At 35.0% G+C, this 20296-nt stretch overlaps 1 protein-coding gene across 4 annotated transcripts in view; it reads right to left on the bottom strand.

The window, feature by feature from the left end:
* KCNMA1 (potassium calcium-activated channel subfamily M alpha 1) overlaps positions 1-20296 on the bottom strand; it is a 545630-nt gene that overhangs the window by 172769 nt on the left and 352565 nt on the right. For all 4 annotated transcript variants that reach the window (XM_067299877.1, XM_067299878.1, XM_067299876.1 and 1 more), the window contains 4 exons: positions 9047-9122; positions 3370-3445; positions 2021-2191; positions 293-384 (listed from right to left, as the gene is read on the bottom strand). In XM_067299877.1, coding sequence (XP_067155978.1) covers positions 293-384; positions 2021-2191; positions 3370-3445; positions 9047-9122 — 415 coding nt within the window. The remainder of the gene's footprint in view (positions 1-292; positions 385-2020; positions 2192-3369; positions 3446-9046; positions 9123-20296) is intronic.

Here is a 20296-nt window from a genome sequence, read left to right as displayed (position 1 = left end):
TCTGAAGTCACAGTATACAGTGTTTAAAGCTGTGAGTCAGCTATTACCACCTTCATGGGCTCTTGAACGTCACACAGCCACACCTGGTCTTTTTTGACTTACTTTCTGCCTCGGGTTGAGTTAAAAGTCCCGCCGTATTTCTTCCGATTAAGGATGAGAGCAGCAATTTCTGGCACGTAGCGAGCAAACATTGCCTACATGCATGAAACAAAAACACAAAAAAAAAAAAGAAAATGGCATGCAGAGAGTGTTCTACTGCAGCAGAGGCAGCAGAGCCTCTTGGGATACTTACTTTCTTCCACTAACCGCACTATAGGAACCACCATATTTCTTGCGGTTTCCTATTAACTCTATGATTTCAGGGACGTAGCTGGCAAACATGGCCTAAGAAGAAGATAGGAGACAGAAGAAAAGACTAAAAAGACAGGCCAAAGAAAGGGGGATGATGAATATTTTCAGAAGATATATATCTTTAAGATCTGAAAATGCAAAAGAATTAGAGCTATGAAGGTATTTAAAAAGAAAATTTAAAAAATGTAAAAGTAAGTTCTTATAAAACAAAACAAGAGGGTTCAATGTAAAAGTTGGTCTTGGAGAAGACGCACACCTGATAAAATAAGGAAATAGTCAAAATAGGAGAAATAGGCACACAAAACAAAACAAGAACAAAATTAATTCAAACTGGTATCTAATCATAAAATAAAGTTGTGTCTAATTCTTCCTGCAGAGGGGAGGGGAAAAAAACTATCCAACTCCACTGCAAAAAATGAAAACAAGTATTATCACTATTGTTACATTTCTATTTTAAAAGACAGACTTTTTCCCCCCATGGTTAGGATTCAAAAGAAGACAAAAACAAGACGGAATCCGGGGTTATTCCCCTCCCATCAAGAAACAAAATGGTGTCACCCTCTCCACCTCCCCCTCCAAAAAAAAAATTGTTTTCAAAAGTTTTTGTTTTTTAAAGTTTTGAAATAACACATGATAGAAAAAGGGTTATAAGGAGAAAATAAAAATTATTCTGCCATGTTTTGTCCAACAAACATCTTCCTTGTGGCTGGATACTTTGAAGAGCTACTGACAGTTGACATGGTCTCTGCATTCATATGACAACAACCATATCTTAGAGATGGGAATGAATATGTATTTACAATCATATATATATTCATATATATATATATCTGTGCATGTTACACATATAGCATTCAAAATGTATTTATTATATACATACCTCTGTAAGGTGTATGTATATATGAAATCAATATATGGGTGGAACATAACAGTACATACATGTATGTATATACATAACATATTGTGAGTGGTCTGTAAAGCACTTACCTTGCACAGTGTAAATATTAAAATAAACTCTATTGTTTTAAAAAATAATATGGCTACAGGTGCTATAATATTGCTAGCATTGATAAATAACAGGAAACTTGACATAAGACAATTAGTAAGTTCAGTGTTGTGCACAGAGGACAAAGAACACCAGAATTTGCTGACATACAGGGATACTGGTTATGGCCACACTTCATGTGATTAACTGTGAGTTAAAATTGTGTTACATGACGTGAAAAGATGTTTGAAATTAAAGATAATGTGGTTTGCCATCATCTGGATTAGGCAAGCTGCTCTTTAAGGCAGTCCAAAGCCACAGTGTTTGTTGGAATACTGGGAAGGAACACAGAAGGGTGGGTAAAACTCTTGAAACCGCAAACTGCCTTGAAATATCAATAACATCCTCAAAATTGCACTACAGTCACTGTCACTTAAAAGTAAAGGGCTAGGACTAACACTCTAAGCGAAAATGCTAAGACATTTCATGTATTCACATGCACTACTTAAATGGATTAGAAAAATTCTAATTGTACTAAATCACAAATTTGACAAGCTCCAGCAAAATATTTATCTATACATAAAGCTAAGCCCGAAATTATTATTGATTTAATTACAGCATTGAGATATATAGGGTCAAGCAGTAAGGTAAGAAGCTATATGATGATGATAAAAAAGTTTTTACCAATCCCCCAAGGATGAAGAAGACCATGAAAAGGCGACCAAGGGTTGTTTTTGCATAAACATCTCCATAACCAACAGTGGACATAGTAACCATTAGTAAATAAACACATTCCCAATATGTAAGCGGTTGGTTATTTTGGAAATTTTCCCATGGATCCCCTGAGTTCTCCACCTACAATGTACAAGAAAACACAGAATGAATTAATAAAGTAGTACCATAAATTAGCTCTATTGATGTTATTTGTTTTTATCTATCTGGTGAACTCTATATTCTTTCCTGTGTTTTAATCTGAACAAATATAGGACCTAATTCTGTCCTAATTATAGCCTTACAGTTCTTACAGCTCTTTTTTTTTTTTTCCACGGGGTGGAAATCAAATGGCATAACAAAAAGATAAATGTTCTGAATTTAATCTTATGTATCTGAATGTAGTTAAGGGTAATTCAAATGAAGTTAATTAAATTACGCTGGATTAACACTAGTATCATTGAAATTGGAATATTACTCCAAAGCCATTGCTGAATAGCTTGTTACCACTAACAATCTGGTATTTTCCTGATTTTAAGTTGATCATAAAATGTACTTAAAGGATGAACACTTAACCATATTAATTATATTTATATTTAACCATATTTAATTATATTTACCAAATATAGCAGTAAAAGCCATTAGTTTAAAATGTCTGAAATATACAATTGACATATATATATATCATACATATACACATATATCATCATAAAATCGTATATACTTCTTTATTAAATATCTTAAGTTTGTCAGGTGTTTCAAATAAACAGATTTTGTGTTTGTGTATGATGTGCAAGAAAAAACCATATGTTATTAGTGACTAACAGACACATCAAAAGTTTTGAAATTTAAAAACAAGAAATAAGAAAATAACCTCTGAAGATTGCTACTCTGAATGTTAGTAAACTCATTACTTCCTGTGGAAACACAGTACTGCTTTTTCTGGCAAAACCACTGATTTCCCAGGTCGTCATTATTATTTCATGCTCTATGAACCCCTTCCAAGTAGGGCTCGTGGCAGTTATTAAGGAAACATCGCCACCTACTGGTAAATTGTAATCGCTGAAGAAGTTACATCAGTTCAAGTCTCAGACATATTTAACTATTGCTAAGCCTACATATAGAGGTTAATGATGTGAATATTACTTACTATTCAGAATTAGTTTTGAGTAGAAGACTGAAAAGTCAGGCAGCTGTGATGTCTTTTTTATTGTACTCTGTAGATGTGTTAAGGGATTATCTGGAGCAAGGTAATTTCAGGTAATATAGTAGCAGACGATCCATGAAAAAAAAAACAATGAAGTATTTTCAAATATACTTACCAAATGTATGAACCCAGCTGCTGTCAGCCATGTGCTGATAAATATAGAGCACAGATTCACTAGCTTGATGGAATTACTGTAAGAAGAAAAAAAAGGAGGGGGGAACATGTAACAGATTTTTTCAAGACATCACTGATGTACTACACATTTTTAATATGTATCTCTACACAACTGAAAGAGCCTGATGATGATTTCTGAACAGGAACTAGATCCATAAGAAAGCATAATCTAAGGCCTATGCAAAATATGTATTATTTTGTCTTTACACAGTTTGCATTTGCATAATTTAGATACCTTGAAAGAGCTACCAAATGGAGTTAAAGAGCAGCAATCTAGAAAAGTTCCCATGCATTTGAGAGCAGAAAGACAGATGACAAATGGAAACCTAAACTACATTTGTACTCATAATCAAATAAGTAGAAATAAATAGTAGAAACACAGTTTTTCTTTATTCTTTTTCACAAATAATTCAGTTTCCCCTGAGTTCCCTTCACTCTGAGTTCAGCGGGAAAATGCCATACTTAAGAGCTTGCAGAAGAGGTGTAAGTAAAGCTTGTTCAGTGTGTCCTTACAAAAATCAGTAAAATTGGAAAAGCTAACATGGATGTTCAACAAATTACAAGGAATTGAAGTCTATATATTACTGGTGTCTGAATGATCTTACCCGCTCCTGGAACTATACTGAAAATTGATCTGGTTTTCTTTAAAGAGCACATTTCTAACAAAGCACAATGCCTTAGAAAAATTACAATTATTCCTAAAGCAACATGCTCTAAAAGAGAAGACCAAAGTACAATTTTCATGCAAATTAGATTAAGCAAAATAGTTTCCTCAAGAAACATCACATCACAGCTTCACCAGCCAAGGTACTGAAATCCTTGTTGGTGAAATCAAAGCTTGAACCCTGCAAGACGACACACTCTGGTAGATCCTAAGGATCAATGGATATCGCTATGCTGTAAACAAAGATGAGATCATGATCAGATCAGTACACTCCTATTAGCCTTCACCGATGTAACATGAATAACAACGGTAGTATAGGTGTGTTGTTTTCACTGAGGTTATAAATACCAGGTCTCCAGAAGCCTGATGCTACTCTGTGCTGCACACCATGCCACTACCCCTTCATTGCTATTGCCCACCAAACCAGGTCAATTCCAAACTTAGAATTAGAATTAACATAACCGTGCCCATCTGTGCTATACCACCCCCATACTTTGCTGTGTAACTATGTCCAGAGGCACTCTGCATAAAGTATCTTGCAAGACATGCACAAAATGAGTACAGCAATTTGAACTGTATTCATCCACAAATTAGCTATCTGTATTGAAGTACACAGAAGATATGATAGATATAGGGGTGTGTGTGTGGTGTGTATATATATATAAATTAAGTTGCTCCAGGAAAATAAGTTCTCTTCAAGTAAGTTTAGTGGACCTAATCTCTAAGGCAACATGAAGAATATCAATATTCAAATTCGTTCTTTTCACTGGTCCTATACCAACCTCTGCATTTACTCACAAAGCAAAGAGTTTAATTATGACAAGATCTGAAGACTAGAAATCGAATCCAGTAAAACATGTACTTGTGTGTGAACTTCAAAAACAGCTATAGGCCCACTTATTCTAGTGAGACACAGAGAATTAACTTACATACTTAATTAGATAGAAGCATTGGTTTATTTCATACTATATATTTCAAAACATTTAGACAAGATATCTTATGACTCTACATGGATATACTAAGCAATCTGATTACTGAACAACTGAAAGTTAAATAAAAATTGGAAAAAAAACCTCTCAGTAGTAGTAGTTTTACAGTAATGTAACTAATACTTCTGTTCATAATTACTTTGAGGACAATAAAGGTGCAATAAATTTCTAAAAGTTGAGAAATGATCTTGGAAAGTCAATCAGACATCAGTTCCACTAAAAAAATTTTTTTAAGAGTTACAGTTAATGAAATGGGCATCTGTGGGGACTAGGAAAGGGTAATGTATAACATTTGTAATAATTACTGTACTCAAAATTAAGATGTTAAACCTGCAGTTTTGCAATTAATGTTGATGTACATTAAAACATATTCCCTGTTTCTCTCTTTCTAAAGTTATGGTTGATTAATGTTCATATTTTGTTAGTGATGGCACTCAGACATAGCCCATAAATTCTTAGATTAAACAAAATGGTAGCATTCATGCTGATGCTAAGCTCCATTATGAAAAGCTGAATATCATCCTTCACTTCAGTTTAGGACAGGAGAAACTCCTGATGCAAAAACCTATCATCTGGTCATCTATTACTGTAATACAAGTAAATGACAGCAGTCATTAACAATCAACTATTTACATGACTTAATTGGTACATTTTATTTTTGGAGGTTTATTAAAAATTGTACCTTATCTGTCCTCTATGAAATGCACTTGTATTTCTGCCAGAGTCTAAATATAGATGAAGGATTAGTCACAAACATTTTCCTGCTCTTTAAGCTCTTTTCAACATCTGTGTAAAATCCCTTACTGTGAGCCTTGCCTAAGCTTCTGTAGTTTTGTTGAAATGTGTTAGAAAAGAGTCAAGAGAAGAAGAGAAATTTTCAGTCAAACATTGCACAACTTATTCTATTTCCTAAAATACAGGAAAAAAATATTCTGAATAAGATGTATTTAATTTCAAATTTGGGACACAAATAGATCTTTGGTATAAGCTTTTAATAGGCTGCTGTAAACCTTTGCTTTGCCTTAAAGTTTCTTTACAAATACAATTAATAATTTTGCAGACATTCTAACAATTATCTAACATGTCCACACTACTACTAGAAGAACTAGAAACTAGAAGACACTAGTCTTCTCACTGTCTCTATTTGTGAAGTGTTTAGCTTCTTCCTTTGGATTCTATTGTCTTGAATGGCCTTTCTGTCCACCTCATGAATGGGATTGCTTCCTTTAACCCTTATATCTCAGTCACTACTTCCAGTAGTAATTTTAATTTAGAAGTTAGAGTAAACCCTTTCTTTCATTGCAGGGGTGGGGAGAGAAAAAAGAGGACAGAATTTCTTCTTCTATTATTGTACCAAATATTAAAGACACATCAGTGCTCTTCATATGCTATCAGTTTCTCATCTTCTCAGTAGATACTGACAATTAATGCGAAGCACACTGAAATGCCTGAAGTGGAATTTGTTGCATAATTTTTTTCACATAAACACATATCACTTTAAACAGAGGACTTTATTATTTGCATAATTTTTGAATAGAAGTGCTAATTATTTCTAAACTATCATTTCAGAGCTAGTAATGATATACTGAATTTTGCTATTTCGGTTCAACAGCTCAGGTTCTGTTATTAATCCTTTGTTTTCATATTTACAAATTAACAAAAATGTTGAAAATTTCATTAAAACCTTGGATTGAAAGAAATGCTAAACTATCTTAACACTAGAAATTTTTTGACCATTCCCAAGCAAAACCACCTCTATTACTTTAAAGTAGCTAGTTGAAAACATATAAGACAAAATAATTGTTTAAGCTAGAGAGTGGTGAATACCAGTGTATGTAATTGAAATCACTACCAGAATTCAGAGAAGTGGATTTTATTTAATTAAACAGAAATTTATTGAGGGCACTACCTTAACTGTTCTAACTCTTGTAGAACTGCTAAAGATTGTCGTTTAGCACAAGTGCTAAGCACTTTGCTTTTATATTTTTCTCAGAAGGATTAATAATTCAGAAGTAGAAACTCCCAATAAAATATTACTTTGCTACTGTAACAGCAAACATGTACCCACCACATGAAACATCCATGCTAAATAGGTCTTGTTGGTGATAGTACTTAAGACACTGAAAATATGAAAATTTCTCATTGTAGTTAGTTGTACCACTTTTTAGAAGTTAAATTCACATAAGACAATAAATAAAAAACAAGGCTCTTCTTATGTTGTAATTATGTTATGTTGCAGTTTCACTCATTAATTTTACAAAATAAGACTTTGTGGACATCAATAGTATTCTAAATTATTTACTTCATTTCAAGTGTATTAAGTTAAGATATGCAAGAAAGCAAATGTGTCTGACTATTGCAGGACTAGGAACAAGGAGGTACATGCAAAATCATTTTGAGTCATTGATGGTTTTTAAATTAAATAAATAGTGCAGTGACAAACTGCTAGGGGTTAAGCAGCTGAGTAAAGCTGACAGGCAGCCATGTAAGCAAGTTCTGCTTTACAAGCTTTCTAATAATCAGAATTTGGGATTTATGGATGCTTGGACATTCACATAAATGATGATATCTAATCTGAGAATAAATTTTGACACCAGACAAATGCTATTTGAACAAACAAGTCTATCTTGAATAAGCCAGCTTTGAATAATATGAATGTGGTTAATGAAGTATCCCTTCATTTATGGATCTGGAAATTTACAAATCCACCACTCTTGAAGGGTTTTTTAACATTTATCCAAAATTCTCTGAGTTTGTGGGAGTCTTCCACTGACTACCATGACTTATAGTGAAGTTGTTTTTTGTGTTGTAATGCAAATTTATCAGATACTATGAGCATCTGTAAAATTATTCTCCTTCTTTATCAAACGGATAGTATTCTAAGCTTCGGGGCTGTATCTTTCCTGCATGTTCATAAAGTAATTTCTTTACTTGACAGGAACTGCATTCCTTTCAGTCACAAAGCTAAAGGCAGGTGATACGAGAATTTTACATCAAGGAGAATAGTTTTAAGGTTAAGGGTTGAAGGAAACAGCTATATACCACAAGTCTGTACACATCTCAAGAATCTATTTGCCCATCACTCCTAATTAATGTAGCAAATAACTGGTGTTACTGGCATATAAAGCCTTCACACATGCATCTTCAACTGGGGAATGATGGAGAAATAGGGAGAAAGAGCAAAGGATTTTAGAATGGAACTGAGCTCACAGTAATTGAAAAATAAATATTGGAAGATAGGTTCAATACTTCAGCTGAGGTATTTTAGGGAATGATAAAAGACAAAACCTCTGCAACTGTGAGGCATGGCAAAGTTCTTTTTTTTGTTCAAAGTGATGTACTTGTAAGTACTGTAGCACCTACTCCTTTTTCTCCATAAATACCATATAGATTCAGTGAAAGCAAGAAAGTTACGTAGAATATTTTAAATATTATTTTAAAGGAATGCTATGACAATGAACACAAGAAAAAAGATAGCTGAGTGTAAAATTAGTTTTTAATGTGTTTTTCATGTGTGAAGAATGATGTTCTGTTCAAATGGACTGAAATAGAGCCACTATGATTATTTCTCAAAATGCTTTTTAGCTATATTCTGTTGAGTTTAGCTGTAATCTGTTCAGTGAATTGTAATTTGTTTTTTTTCCAAGACAACAGATTATTGACTGATAATGCAGAAAGAAGGAATATTTAACCAGTGTGGAGTTCTGTAATTCATTCAGCACTTGGTCGCACTCAGATATTTCAGATGTAAAAATCTATCAAGTAAAATATCTACTGATTATATGAAAAAAGATGCTTAAATTGATAAATCTTTCATTAGAAGAAAAAGGTTTAAAGAAAAGATAGCAAGTGCTTTTCTGAGAAAAGAAAAACGTATATTAGTAGGACCAGAGACTTAAGCCATTCATGTTCTGTCACTACTGCAACTACTCAGAACATAAGGAAAGGGCATGCAAAACTCTTACCTTGTTTTAAGGATATTCAGAAACTGCAAAATTTCTGAAAACTGTATCAGTCTAAGGGCTCTTAAAAATCTTAAGCCTGTATACAAAAAATAAATAAAAAAATAGCAAATTAGCTCTAGTACAGAATAATCCATATTATAGTAATAACATTTGATTCACAAGGACAGTGATCGATGAAATCAACATAAGTAGCATACAAAATGTCAAATACCTTTGAAGCATTCTTCCATACTTAATGGTTCGAAGATCCTGACCAGGTCTTTTTCAAATTATTTTAAAATTATTTCTTTAATAGCTGAAGTACCCTACCAGAAAGCCTTAGTCTATGTAGGAAGCCATGGGAGGAGAGACATGAGCTGAAAGCTAATGGGAAAAAACCTCACTGAGGTTCAGTTGGTAGTGCTAGTACACGTCCTTCTCTTCCAGACTGTTAAAGATGCATACAGATCTGAAACTCCTCATTTCTCCAAGCTCCCACTTAGCTTAGTGAAAAATAACAGATTATGGTCAGGAGATCTGATAGCCTGGATAAACTAGATTGTGGATATGCCTGATTAAATTGGTAAATCTTAATGAGGTAAAATCTTTTATTGTAATAATGCTCCCTATCCCCACCCTACTTTTCAAAAACTCAGGCAGGAGAACAGCAGAACCACACATTCTCTCTTAAAAATTACAAATCTTCCATAATTCTTTCCATCAAGCTAAAATTATAGCAATAGATTACACTCTGGCTACTAATGACATAAAGACTTCTATGAAGAAACAAAATTTTTGTGTTGAAATCAGGTTGCCTGAATAGCAGTTGCCAGACAACTGCAAAACCAGCCAGTCATACAGGAGGAGAGGAAACAGATAGTGCGTGCGCAAGAGAAAATACCATAAAAGATTAAGGGCTTAAATCACTAAGAGATACTTATGCTGATAGTAAATAATTTTGCTGCAGATATTCAGCATATGAACAAAGGTACATTGTGTATTATACCCATACACAGCTTATAAAATTAAATGAAAGGCTTTGAGGATAATTTTTAGTAGACAGTAGAGCCAACAGTTACATAAAAATTGTGTAACATGGTATTGTGGCCATTAGGCTTAGGTCCAGGGCAGCTTCATCTCATCTATCCTCTTTCTTGATGTTTATTTCACCCACTTTTAGTGCTATAAAACACTTTTTATTTCTAGAGGCTTAAGTAAAGACTGATCTTGGCAAACCTAAACATGTGCACAACTGCCTCATCTCAGTGGAGTCCAGAGGTTCTCTTCATGAGCAGAGGTCTCTCATTGTGAGATGCTTATTGAATCAAGGCTTAATTTCCGTAATATTCTAGGAAATTTATTTTAAAAGATTTTTACTCCTGTTAAGGCTCGTAAGTAGTCTTAACAAAGTAGAAAATTACTCCTGTCTGTGTACTAAATGGATATAAAGTTTATTTTTAATTCATGACTCACTGGGGAACTCTGAGGATTAATCACTTGAAAAGTGGATGTGGTACCTAGAAAAAAAGCAATAAAATGGTGCTTAATTCTAAACTTCACATCCATTTGCAAATAAAGATTGAACATTTAGGATCACAGTTCTCAATCTGTGGGAGACATATCTCTCTGCTCCACTTGCAGTGGTTCCCACAATTCCTACTTATTCCCTTTCAAAAGAAAGGTGGTGAGGGCAGGGATGGAGCAGAAGTCTGCCAGCAATGCTGACTTTTCTCAGATCCGTTCCATCCAGCTACCTCCCTCACTCCACTCCCTCGGAACTTTTTCAGAAACTACTGGTGGGAAAAATACCTCATTTCAAACATATTGCAAAGCATTCAAGGAGAGGTTAATGAGAAGGCTGTTACCTGTTGCAATGATTAAAAAAAACAATAAACAATATTAAAAATTAAATTAAAAAAAACAATTAACAATAAAACCTCTATTTCCAAACACTAACAATGCTTAAGGTATACTTTAAGTGCTGAGATACCGAATGACATACCAAGGAGAGGGTGGGTTTAATGTATTCTTTGCTGAAGAAGAAAATCATTACAGATTGAGTTCTGCATTTGCTACTGCCTACACTACTTTAAAAAAATTTCCTACAGAGACTAACATTTAGAAAAGTAAGCAGACGGCCAGCTTACTTGATCTACAAATAGAACTGCCCTGTGTAGAATCACCTTCTAACCTCTCTATCTTGTCTGGGAGATCACTTACGGGACTGTGTTTTATAGCTAAAGCAATTCTTACACAGAAAGGGTCCAATTTTGATCTTCAGAAACCTCAGCGTATCACCTGCTCTGTGTGGTTCAAATATGAAGAATAAAAATGAGATGAAAATTACAGTTATCCTTATCATGATGGCATATGAATCCCCTTCAGTATTCCACCCTTTTCAAGACCTGAACAATTTTGTTATCAGGTTCCTTTACCCATGCTGTTTTATATGATTATCTGTATTTCCTGTCTTGCAAATATTCTGGGAATTCCATCATACTAGCAGCAACAGAGCATTTCACAGGAATTTGTTCCCATGCAGCTCATAGTATCAAGACATTACAAGGTGTATGACCCTATGAAAAGGCACTAAGAAAGGGCAGATCCTCCAGATGAGATATCAAAAACTTCACAGACAATTACCATGATTCTACCTGATGCTATTTCTTCATATTTATAGAAAACATTTTTATGTTTTATTAGCTTTTAGAGAAAAACTGGACATGCTAGAAATACTGAATTTTTGTATTTATTATAAAATACATTTTGTATTATTCCAAAAAGTCCTCTGTTAAATAAGTATGCTTATGAGATAGAGTTGAAAACACTTCATGTTAATATACCTTTGAAGCCTGTAAAAATGATGAATTTCAAGTATTTTCAATGTCCATTAAAATTGTATTCTTTTCAAGCTAGGTAGAGGCATTACATCAAACAAAATTCATCAGCAGAAAGAACACCGCAGGAAAACACTTTTGTTTGCCCTGACAGTCACTGCTCCTGCCCAAGTGCTGAACAAGGACTACAATCTGCCTCAGTAGGATGGAGTGTTAGCGGACTGGATTTAGTAATGAAACTACTGGTTCCCTTCTGAGTTTTGTAATTCCCTTCAGTACAAAATCTAGTCTGAGGGCTTTAAAAGCCATTTGGCACTGATTGATAGCACTGTCAGAGACCAGGAGAACCTGGCTCAGAAGGAAAAAAGCTGAGGCTGGGAATAGCATTCTCAGCACTGGCCACGGTAAGAAACGGAGATAATTTGCAAACAAGGCTGAAAGGCTGACAGTTCAGCAGGGAAGAAGCCTGTTTCAAGTAGGAAAATCAGCCATATTCATAACAAATAGGTATTCCAGAACAGTGTAAAAAAGAACTGTGAAAAGTGGACCGAACAAAATGATAAAAGGACTGGACCATGGTAGTGAGAGCTGCAGATGGTAGGTTGGAATAACCCTGTTTCCATGTACTCATACTACCTTGCTCTCAAGGGTTAAGCATGCAAATATTGGGGGGGGGGGTTGTCTGCAAGCAAAAGCCACTACACCTGAGATCACTGCAGTGTTTATTCCCCATAGCTACTACAGTGAAGAGTCACTCAGCCAAAACAACTCTACGTAGTAGGATGGGGCAAATCACACTGTACAATGTGCACATCTCCCCAGTAGGTTATACCGTTTGAAGACCTTGTGCGGCCTTTTGGGCATCCACTAATACTAGCTGAATTAAAACAAAGAAGAAAGGGGAATTCCCAGTCTTGAATAGCTATGTTTCAAAGCTGACTGTGAAAGAGGTAAGAGGCATCGTCTTTGTATGTATGTGCTTGGCTCTCTAAGCCCTCTGCAGTAAATTGCATGCATTTTGAAAGACTGCAGTTAACTCAGAGGTTTCGGCCTTATTCTTCAAACAGACTGCAAGCAGCAGCTGCTGGGAATAAACTGTAAGCATAAAACTCGGATGAAATGACTTTGCCTTTAAATATATGATTATCAGTATCATCTTGTACTTCACAAGGGGATGATGAATGAACTGAGTATTTCCCAGAGGAAAAGCCCAAAGAACACTTCATTCTGGTGCTAGTATTAATGACATGCCAAAGTGTACTTGCAATCATATATGCATCTGTAAGCTGATGACAGAGTAATCTTCACACCAATAAGCCCGTGGCACTGAGACTGCTGTCAAAATAAAAAATGGCCTAAATTACTCAGTGTGTATTCATGCTTCAGTGTTTGTTTTTATGTTAGATTACTATGAATCCACAGAAAATCAAAATCTTTTCTGTTTAAGTCGGTTTAATTTCTGATGAGTCTAACTTAGGAGCAGTTATTGGCAAAAGTCCATAAAGAGTGGCCCAGCTCTGAAAATTAACTGCATGCAATGAGTAACACAATGCTCCATGACTATTTTTTTCCACTGTTCTCAAATCAAATCTGATTCATTTATAACTAAGACGACAGTCTCTCTTTCAGTCCCACCAACTCACTGAGATTAGAAATTTATTAAATTTGCTTATGCATCAAGAACAGTAATCAAAATTCTGTAATAGGAACACCATTAAAAATTTCACTCATTTTCCCAAAGCTCTGTCAGCTCTACATCTACCGATAGGAATGTGGTCATCTTTCTTTCCTAAGCAATATTTGGGAATGCATTCTATTAATGCAGGGAAGAATTATTACTTTTAATATGAAATAAATGTAAAACAATTTTGTAGTTAATATAATTAATAGTTGAGGTAGGATCAATTTCATGTGTACTTCAGTAAAGTCCATTCTAATTTTGACATTCAATGGGATCCTGTCTGCTAAATTAATTAAGGGAACTGCTGAATGAAATGCTCCTTACTTGCCCTTTTGTTTCCAGCACGTCACTCACCTTTTTCTTGGCAACACATTTTATATTGGAATTTTCTTATGGCATTTGACTTGAATAAAACTCTAATTCTCTATATTGCAATTTATACAAAAACTAAGCATCAAAAGATTTAATGTAGCTAGAAATACTCTCTGATCAGAAGAAAAATACACACATGCAATCAAGGGCCTGATATTGCTGATCTACTCAACAAAGTGCTTTTATAAAACTCTTATTCTGCTCCATGTGTATTAACAGAGTCATCTGCAAAAGTAGTGAAAAAAGTACGTTTATGCTTCTCACTACTGCCAGAAAGATAAAAGATTTCTATTCCTTTGTTTTATGATGATGATACTCTACTAAAACACAGTAGCCTTGTCCAAAAAGTCACTGTGGTTTAACTAAACCAATTTAAAATTCATTCTTTTCAAACTATACGTGCACTTAACGCTAACACATACAAGCTGATTTAACTTTCCTTACAATTACTGTAGCTTAATTTGATGGTTTACTGATGCAACCAGTTGGTCATCTCTCTTTTCCCCATCCACCAACTCAGCAGTGATGACGCAGCAAAAGAAAATGTTCTAAGTCATCCACGACTGTTTAGCCATAACATCTTGGGATTTCTATGGTCTCCCATCCAAAGAGTAGACAGCCCTAAGACTACTTATGTTTCAAGTCCTCATGTTCATATACTAGTACGAAAAAAGCACAGACTTCAAGCATGCACATACAAATAAGAACCTCCTCCTGGGGGAGAGAAATGAATTCTGCAAGATTATCTGCTGTCCCAGCAATTTTGCAGTCCTATGATTCTGTATTTCTTAGAGCTGTAAAACAGACAGTGATGGAAGGATTAGGCCATCAGGAGACTCCAGCTTCTAAAAGGATCACTAAAGTATGCTTTAGTTTCTTTGAGCTGAAATCATGCCCAGGATACAGCGCAGAGATTCACAGGTTTTTTAGACTATTATGATTATCAAACCAGATTCCTTTAATAATTTAAGACAAAGATTGAAGGGTTGAAGAAAAGGCTTAATTTTACTTCAAAAATATTATTTATTTGCATAATGCATATATTTATAAAGGCAGATAACTACCAAAAGGCAAGCACTAAGTTATTTGGTTACATTAAGCTAGCATAAAAGTACCAGTGGCATTAAAATTAAGAGTAGAAAATAGTTTTCTCTATGAAGTTTACAGAAAGAAAAAAAAAAAAAAAAGCTTTATTCTGCATTTTAGTCCTAAAAGTTGCTTGAATATGGTATCTTCCTGCTTGTCAGGCAGTTTTGCAGTCTTTCTACTGAATTGATGCTTTCAACTGGATTAGCATACAGCAGCAATCAGGATTACCCATAGGTTACAAACCCCAGCAAAGGAAACTTGTAATTGTAAATCTGTAAAATGGAAGAGAAGGAAAGCACAACTAAACTATTACCTGTTCTTAAAGACAGTCTACAAAAGAGAAACAGGAGATGGGACATTTTCTCATTTTACATGAGAGAGGTTAATCTAGTTGAACAGAGTTTTCTTGCATGCTTGCAGGATCAAGCATGACATTATTTCTCAAGGAAATATATGATCCCTTTCATCTTTCCATGTGTTGTTGCTTCTGTCAATAGCATATCCAGAAGTATTAGGATAAGAATTTAATCCACATCTCTAGGGATTTTGTAGGGATTTTTATTTCATTTCTATTCTTTGCAAACCATTCACCCAGGAGCACTTCAACTGAGCTGTTTCTTCAAATTCTTTTAAACTAATCTCTTTCCTGAATATTTTTTTTCTTTTAACAGCATGTTATTACAACATATTAAACTACCACTCCAGCACTGGTCTAAATATTTCCAAATAGTCTTGTTACACATTTTAAGATACTTCTATTATTTGAGCATCTAGAGTAATAATACAATAAGCACTTTAATAAAATGAATGGCATTTTCAGTGAATGATTTCATTATTCATCAAAACTATCAATGGCTATTGCTACCCTATATTTGATTGAGACCATATGGTTTACTGAAGATTAAATAAACAAGAATCCATCTTTTGAAAATCAGTTTTAACCCTTCCTGAGACATATGTAATGAAGAGATGACTTTAAGGATGAAAAATCCTCCTGTCCTGAATGCTTTCACACAGCTCAGCAGAGCAACCTGGGATTCCACTCCCAGAAGTGGACAGAACAGGACAGGTTTGAAAATAACAGTTCAAATAACACTGACATGGAAGACAAGAAGAAATAGGACAGGAGGTACAGAATCTGTCCTTCCTTGGAAGCAACGCAAAATATTCTGATACATTTCCCTGCCTATTTGTATTACACAAGTGTACAAACAGGGCAAAAATAAATAACCTATGACTCAGAAGAGTAAAACTACATCAGGTTCATAATCTACATAGGTTGTATACTAATAGCTTTCAAACAACACTATATCAAACCATCCTTAATAATCCTCTCTGCTGCACATTTCTTTAGCTTACGTTTACACCTGCTGAAATAATTACAGTAGTTCTAAAAATAACCTAAATCATTTTCTTAATAGCACCACTATTGCAGAATATTACATTCCGTACTTCAGTAAAGAACAGATTATTTGATTCTAGAACACTGGACCCCTTTAATGAGATATTAGAGATACAGGCACATTACATCTTGTGAATTTGGGAAGGTATTTTTCCTATAAGGCAATTGAAATCCTGTAGTATTATTTTGAAGTTGAAAAATTAAATACAGTATCTTCACAGAAAAGAACAACACTAGCACCACAGACAGAATCACAAACTACAGCTCTGAAGAAAATGTTTAAAGTTAGAGTTGGACCTTACCCCAATAGGAGCCGACCCTATAACAAGACACCAGGGAGTTTCGAAAAGTAGGCTGCTCTTCCTTTTCAGGGACATTATGTCCAGCTTTGACACGATATCCATTTTGAAACAACTCTCCAAGAGACTTTTTACGCCTTCTAGTACTTTTATAAGTCTCTGTACATGTGCCCCCAGAAGGGTTGTGGTAGACTAGAATCTTGCTGGGAATCATGACTAGGTATCTTCAGCTTCAGGAACACTGAGCATAAAAAGTATTATGGTCCAAGTCTTCAGTTACAGCATGCACTAAGAGCAAATAGAGCCAAACATTTCCCCTTCTTTTTTTCAGTATCAATGGCTGAGAGTTCTTTCTTTAACAAAACTGCTCTTTGGAAGCAGACTTATTTTACTGGACACAGGATAATGCAAAATTTACCTTTATATGTTTCCAAAAAGATAACTCAATCTAATCTAATCTATTTCTCTTACTATGAAACAAACAGAATTAATTCAAATACAAAACTCAGCCCCCCAAAAACACTAAGAGTATCACCAAGTGGAAAGACAAAACACAAATCACAGAAGCAGACAGGCAGGCAGTGCAGATGCTGCTCTGATCCGTGACGTACTAGAGCTTAAAAGTCATCCTCTATCCGGATATTAGCACATAAGCTACTTTCATACACATCAAAGAACCACATCTGTCAACCCAAAATCCACAGAAGTGATGCCCTTCACTTGGACTGAACAGATACTCTTGCAAAGAATATAGTTGATTTAGGTCACATACATAAAGGCCATTTTTGCTCTATTTTTTTTTCTTGGACATTTTTACATCATCTGTCTGCTGGTTAAAGCTAGTATGAAGAAGGCAGAGATCACATAATCAGCCAACTCTGACATGATTTATCCCAGATGAAATAAAAAAAAACACAACAAGCCTTCATCTAATCCTAGTTAATGACAACTCTACAGTACTGAAGAACAACAAAAATCTTTAGCCATAAACCAAAAGTGTAAAGAATAGAGTCCGTTTGCTCTCTCAGGCAGACTTGCTGTGCAAATATTCACAAAAATGGATTTTTGTTTAGTCAGATACCATCTCACTCAATTAAAAAGAAACAAACAACTCTTTAAAATAAAATGTAAATAAGGTGAGATATTACCTCCCATGATATCCTTTAACATACAAGCTTCATCTTGAAAAGCTATCTTCTTTTCCAGGAACATGGTTATCATTCCTATTTTTTGCCCCCCACGAGAGCCACAAAGATGTATACACCAAAAATATATCAATACCATCTGGAGTACAACGCAGTGCAGGCATAAAAACAGCACCAGGCATTTACAGGAAATGTACAGCATCCCCAGTCTTAGGATCTCAAAGCATTTTGGAAATGTTATTAAAGTGTGAGAATGACAATTTTAGAAATGGGGAGAATGTCATACACAAACCTCAAGTTTCAGTAATGTGCAGTGAGTGAACCACAGGCAAGTCACTTCTGTGACTCTTCTACGTTGTAACCTTTAGACTACATTCTTACAAACAGCCTCATCATGTTCCCACTGGTGACAATAGTAAAGTTTCATTCAGTCTAGTGGAAATAGTGTTTGACTCTATACATATGCATAAAGACATATACATAAAATATCTGTGGGCACTTGAATCATTCCTCTCAAACAGAAAGGATTTTAAAGAGATAATACTTAACTGTGTTACTAATCACATCCTGTACTATTTAAGCTGAAAGAACATCCTGTTTACTTTTTACTATGCAAGGAATAGTATTTTTCTTCCTTCTTGTATTTCACCTTGAACAGTATTATAATCTTGTTACTATCCAATTTTAAACCTATCATTAGAGTACTTTATATTTAGTACAGAAAATGTTTGGGTGTAGAATCCAGTTGCCTTCCAAGCCTTGAACATTTCTAAAATAGGTCAGTACCTCAGAAATGAATAGCAATAGCAAGCTTTTTCATTTCATTTATGTAACTTATAATTTGGTCTTAGTGATTTGACAGTATTCCTTTAACTCTCTCAGCTCCCTGGCACAAAGGATGACAGTCAGATTTTTATTGACTTTCACCCTTTTTATTTCAATGCACTTGCTCCTGTTGCAAACAGCAAAATCAAAAAACATTAACTGTTGGGGCCAGACTCTTTTCAGTGGTGCCCAGCAACAGGACAAGAGGCAACAGGCACAAACTGAAATACGGGCAGTTCCATCTGAATATGAGGAAAAACTTCTTTACTGTGAGAGTGACAGAGCACTGGAACAGTTTGCCCAGAGGGTTGTGGAGTCTCCTTCTCTGGAGATATTCAAAACGCGCCTGGGTGCGATCCTGTGCAATGTGCTCTAGGTGACCGTGCTTGAGCAGGGGGGTTGGACTTAGACGATCTCCAGAGGTCCCTGCCAGCCTCAACCATTCTGTGATTCTGTGCAATTCTGCGAATGATAAAAACTGCAAATAAATCTAAAATAAACCTGAACCACAAGTTAAAAATGTGAATCTGAAATTCAGCAGCAGCCAGATGATGACATACCATGCTGAGCAGCAGTACTGAGCCATAGACAGAGCTGCACAAAGATGTTTGTATTACTTTCATCCCCCCCTAAGAAGAGGTTTCTGGTTTCCAGTGGGATAGTTTTGGCATTTTGCTCTTCAATCTGAATATGCAAGACAGCTCGCTGTTTTCAGTGGGAGTAGTTATCTTCTCGACCATCTATATTATCTCTCCTAAAAACAGTGTGCAATGAAGCCAACATCCTCAAGGTCAATTTCAACAACAAATTTAAAATGCTTTAATTAAAAGGAATATTAAGCAGTGCTTGGAAGAACATAATTATTTACCTCACAGGATCATTATCGAGTGAAATAGTGAATTAAATTGTGAGTAGCTTAGTATGCATCTGACCAAATCCTGCAATCTTCCAACGACCAACTTTTTAAGAGTATTGTACATGTCTGTGATGGGAATTCAGTAGGTGAGGTGGCCCTGTTCTCTCCTGATTCAGCACCCAGCAATTCACTCGACGGGGTTAAAGATTACTGTACAGATCAGACAGAAGATGCCTGTGTTAGTGTTTAACCAATTGTCCATGGGCATTTCAGCAATACAGAGAAGCAAACTAACCCAGAGGACTGAATGTAAGAATTTTCTGAATTTCAATCTCAGTGGTTAAATTCATCACAGTGACCCAACATATGCTATTTAGACCTCATCTTTGCATCAAAATAGCATAGCATTAGAACAAAAGAAAGTTTCTTCAGTTATGTCTGACCACTTAAGAAATGTAAACTTATTTGATTCCAAGTTCTAAAATAATTAGACTAACAGCTTTCTCAAATGTCTTGAGGTGTATCTTAGGCTGAACACACAATAAAGCATCACAAGCAGGGAAATGAAATAATGCCGTATTTTTTGTTGCTTTTACTTTTAAAAATCTTCAAAGAAAATAAAGACATATAAAACTAAGATTTCAATGAACATGCCAACTCTTTATAAATCCTACAGACCTCAATATGCTGAAAATCAATGGAACATTTATTGGATAGCAATTTAAATAAAGTAAATGAGACAACACATGGCAAACATCACAGACT

This window comes from Apteryx mantelli, chromosome 7 (assembly GCF_036417845.1).
Source record: "Apteryx mantelli isolate bAptMan1 chromosome 7, bAptMan1.hap1, whole genome shotgun sequence".
NCBI lineage: Eukaryota > Metazoa > Chordata > Aves > Apterygiformes > Apterygidae > Apteryx > Apteryx mantelli.
This window is presented reverse-complemented; position numbering and strand designations above follow the sequence as displayed.